Source organism: Fulmarus glacialis, unplaced genomic scaffold (genome assembly GCF_000690835.1).
Source record: "Fulmarus glacialis isolate BGI_N327 unplaced genomic scaffold, ASM69083v1 scaffold19469, whole genome shotgun sequence".
In the NCBI taxonomy this organism is placed as follows: Eukaryota; Metazoa; Chordata; class Aves; order Procellariiformes; family Procellariidae; genus Fulmarus; species Fulmarus glacialis.
In genome coordinates, this window is record NW_009232830.1 from 19,471 (window position 1) to 24,306 (window position 4,836).

General features: G+C 37.5%; 1 protein-coding gene across 1 annotated transcript in view; it reads right to left on the reverse strand.

The window, feature by feature from the left end:
• The window catches only part of LOC104082107 (striatin-like), a gene marked incomplete at its 3' end in the record, with an annotated part of 20,504 nt that extends 19,206 nt beyond the window's left edge, over nucleotides 1-1,298 (reverse strand). Inside the window, exons 1-2 of the mRNA XM_009585093.1 lie at nucleotides 1,168-1,298; nucleotides 879-1,004 (exon numbers count right to left, since the gene is read on the reverse strand). Of these exons, the coding sequence (XP_009583388.1) occupies nucleotides 879-1,004; nucleotides 1,168-1,298 (257 nt within the window). The remainder of the gene's footprint in view (nucleotides 1-878; nucleotides 1,005-1,167) is intronic.
• Between the last annotated feature and the right edge of the window lie 3,538 nt (nucleotides 1,299-4,836).

Here is a 4,836-nt window from a genome sequence, read left to right on the forward strand (position 1 = left end):
AGCAGGACTTCAGATGTGTAATTTTGTTTAATTATTTCTTCCAAGGTTGACACGTAATTGCAGAGTGAATATTGATGAAACACAGGGATCAGCAGACTGCAGATTTTACAAAATGTTCTTGCTACGGAAAAGGTTCCTTCCCTGTGGACGTGGGCTACTCTCTGCTTCCCTCCCCACCTGCCCTTTTTTTTTTAGCCATCACTATGAAACATTTTTACTATCCATGTCAGTTCAGTGCCATCTACTTTGTATTTCATATTGTCACCTCTACTAAGCAAACCTTAGTTTTATTCTTCAGAATGCTGTGCTTTCCAACAGCAGCAGGCCCTCAATTAGAACTATTCTAAATGAGATTTAGCACTGACAGCAGTCCATTTACACCAGTTTCTCTTAAAGCTGCTAGATCTGCCACTTGACCAAACTAAAAAATGGAGACTTCTCTTCCAAAATATTTAGCCTACAGAAGGCCTGTTGTAATAAACCCCACAAAGCATGCTATACAATGACAATAAGAGTAGCTAGAAGAAAAAGGGAAACGCTTTTTAATTTGAAAAGCTTCATTCTACAGAGTCAGCGTCTATAGACTTTTAAACACACAAAATAATGCCACAGTAGTACAGCATTACAAATGCACATATATATTATTAAAGACTTATTAGAGTGTTCTTATAACACAGTAACAGAGAAACTGAGGCAAAGAGAGCCTTAGCCAGTTTTGCTACCTGTTCCCCCCTTCTCTCGCACTCACTGTAACTTTTGTCTCATGATTGTTTTCTGCCAAACATGAAAATTTAGGCAACTCTGAAAAACCCAATTCCCTATGAAGTTTTGTAGACATTCATAACTGGTAGAAAAGTGGCACTCATACTAGTTCCTACCCTGAACGAAAGGCAGGGAAGACCTGGGCATACAGCCTGGCAGTAGTGGGACGACCAATTAGCACGCACACATACGCAGTTCCAATGCAAATGTATAGAGCTAGGTGTAAGGCAGCAAGATGCAGGCTACAAAAGACAAAAAGGAAAAAAAACCAAAACCCTCACGTATACCAACATGAAAATGGGCTTCATTAGCTCCACTACTCACAAGGAAACTCCTCCACTTAAAATTTGTTTTGAAAAAAATTAATGGGTGTGACACTTCCTAATTGTATAAGGCAAGTCTCACTAAGCTCGAATGACTGTATCAAGAACGACTGTAGATAATGTTTTCAAGTTACCTGCAGCTCTTGATTGCTTCTCAGACATCATTATATTACTGTTTTCTTTCGCCTTTCCTATTTCATCATGAAAACTCATTACTTCTAACAAAATGGTGCTGAGGGAAGCGATGCTTGGTAGTTTTTATGCTTCAGTATCAACAGTACTAATTTCCTACTAATCCAGCTGCATTTTAATTAAAGCAAACATTGAATTCTGGATAAGAAGGGTAAGTGCAGAGTGAAGAAATGCCTCTTAAGCATAGCAACAAAGACAGATGAAGGAACTGACTTCCTCCTCAAGAGCTAGAGCACTAAGCTCTAATACTAATACAGACACAGCAGAAGAATCATGTCCTAACAAAGACAGACACTTGAAAAGCTGACAATCCCAAAAAGCAATCCTTATTTTTAATATTGCTGGGAAAGTTAAAACCAAAAAGCCATAGATCTTTGCCTGCACAAAATGACAAAAAACCCAATGCCAAACTCAAACTTGAATTCATTAGAAACAATTAGTATAAATTCAGGTATCTGAACAAGACACCAGTTAGATATGAAACAGAAACATGAATACCATGTCAGAGTACTTGACGCCTTCAGCTATGGTCAGCTTCTAAAGTTCAGAGGAATATCTTTAAAAAATCAATATAGATAGCTAACAGTCCATCAAGGAAATATTTTCTACACTTCTTCAGGCAGCAAGTATGAGATTTATTATTAGAAACTTTCTTACGGTACAGTTGAAAATGTCACAGGTATGAAAGACAAACAATCATCTTCTTTCTAAAGCATACTAAGGAAAGGGCTGAACACAACGATTCAGACTGCAAGACTAGAAGGGAGAGTCTTGACCATTCAGTTACACATATTGCAATCAAAGGCTATGAAACTTCTCACAAAAGAAACTTTAATTCTTTTCTATACAAATTCTGAATATAGCTTATTCCATTAGCATATTTATATTTAATCTATTTCTACAATAACAGAATGTCTCCTGCCCACCTGTCATGCTTAATTTCTCTGCTTTTTCAGAAATCACATAGTCCGCTTATTAACAGCTTTAAACTGGCCCTCTGCAGTTCACATTGAACTCTAGTTCACAGCAAATGTATTTTTTCTGTAATTAAGTACAACGAAAAATCAAAGTTTCTCCAACCTTTGTATCATCTGGTCAAAAACAAGGACAGTGGTTTTGGGGCAGGGGAAGAAGGAGGAAAACAAATCACAAAGATGAGCCTTTATTACCTGAAACTTGTTCAACTTGGATTATTTACCTCCAATTTCTGAAAATTACATCCAAATTGTTAACAGTATGCAGAGACTGAAAAATTACTTTAAAATAACTACCTAAAGGATACAACTTTATAGAAGGTATTTTGCATCTGAAAACTAGCCTTCAAGTTGTTTAGAAGGAAGCTATTTTGGGGCTGTGAAATTATGTTACAGGGTAGATGCTTTTACTCAGATAAGTATGAATATTACCATTGCTCTGGCTTTTGCACTTCATTACGCAATTTTCCTTTTTTGATTAGCAATGTTTTCTTTAAACTATGTGTCTTCTATGCAAACAGTGCTTGGAGACATTCAACATAGCTGCCACAACACTTCAAGGGTTGCTTAAGAAAATGCTAAAAGCTTTCATCTTTCTAAGTTTCCTAAGACTGAGAGCAGTGAAACTTTTCTGAATACTTCACACAGAAACAAGTTTCATCCTGATCAAAAAAGGCCACAATTTCTTGGAAATATCTGTCGCCAGACCTGAAGCATCTGATCCAGCTGTGCTGAGGGAGCCTGCCAAAACATCCGCAGAAGATCTGGGAGCTGCCGCCAAACCAAGAGACATAAACAAGAACGACTGCCAGGAACAGCACGGCGAGATATTCTACCCAGGGGAGAAGGCACCAGCCTTATGCTGATGAGACACACCAGTGCAGAAAACAACATAAAATTAAATCAAGTGTTTCTAGAGACATGGCTCAGGAGTACAGTTCTTTGGTTAAAATATGTTAAGACAGGAAATGAGCTAGACTAGATAAAATAGGACATGTACTTGAGAGAAACAGTGCTACATTTCAGCTAGCTTCTGAAAATCCAGAGGAAACAATGCAATTTACTGGTTGTGGAGCAAGTATTGATAAAGTAATAAAAAGTAACCCTCAACTGTCAACAGCCTCCCATTGTAATCTACTGGATGTTGGCAAAACTACGTTAAAACTGCAGTTGAACAAATGATAGTGCTTAACTATTAACTACCTCCTTCTATAGCTCTTTGCTATGTAGTGTATTAGGACTCTTCAGGAGAAATAACTGGGCTTCCTATACATGCAACAAAAAGGTAATCTTACAATTATTAACATAAGGACCAAACATTAAACTAAATTTGTCAGAAAAACATGATAATCTGTAAAACTAATTTTCTACCTTACCCACTATAAAATTACATAAGTGCCATGAAATAGAGAACAATGACAATGCTTCCAAATTTGTTTATCTATAGTAAATCTTGGAAACATTTGGTTGATAAAAGAAACGCTGAACATCCATTATACAAAACAGCAGCTCATAAAAGCATGTCTCTGAGAAAACCAATGTCGCTCATTTCTTGCTCACGGTTTCCTTAGGGCATTGCGAACACAGGCTACTCTGGACCACAATTTCATATTCTGTCCCATTACTCATAACTTACTTCATCTAGCTAAGAAAGATTTGGTGTGCTGCAAGGCCAGGACAGAAATGAAGGAATGTAGGAATGCTTCCCTGGTCCCTCTTACCCGCACCACCCTTCCCCTAACTTGACCAGAAATGTTTTCCTCCTACCTTGTAGGATCTCATCTTCCAGCTCTGAGATCCCAGTGGAAACAGCCAGCATCCCAACTGACTACTGCCTGACCAGGCTGATGCCTCATTTAGGAAAATGCTGGGAAAGAGAGCAGTGCTTTCACGCTCAGTATGTTGCCATTCTTCTAAGTATCAAGCAAGAACACTTGCTGGGAGGCATTTCCAGCAGGAAAATCTTCAGAAACTGGCAGATAATACTGCTGTTTAAAACCACAAACCCTTATAAATAGCTGTCTCCAGCACACACCATTCACAAGCACCACATTTACTTTAAAAACCATTGCATACCCTTACTGAAACTGTCAAACTAGATCGGATCAGCTGACTGTAGCCTACTGACCTGAGTAACCGAGCTTAATACCATACACTGCAGAAAAAAATACAAGAAAAGATAAAAGATACCTATGTAAAAACTGCTAATAAGAAGCCACCTAGTGTTTTTTCCTAATCCTGACAGTGACTGCTGCATTAGGATTTAAATGTTTTAATTTATGTGGATTCTACTGAATGCAACTGGGGGACATTTTCACTATCCTTACAGTAGTTTGATTGTTGATTTTATTTTTTAATCTAACAAAGCTTCTCTGAAAGCACACAGAAATGTATTTAAATAGTCTGATAATTTTAGATAAATTGCTAATTTACCAGGGTTATGAACACGAAGTATTAAAGACATCCCTAAGTAATCCAGAATAGCTGCCTCAGTTTTGAAATACAAGAAATCCTACTGAATTTATATACCTTAGGGCATATCTTTAGAATCATAGAATGGAATCATAGAATGGTTTGGGTTGGAA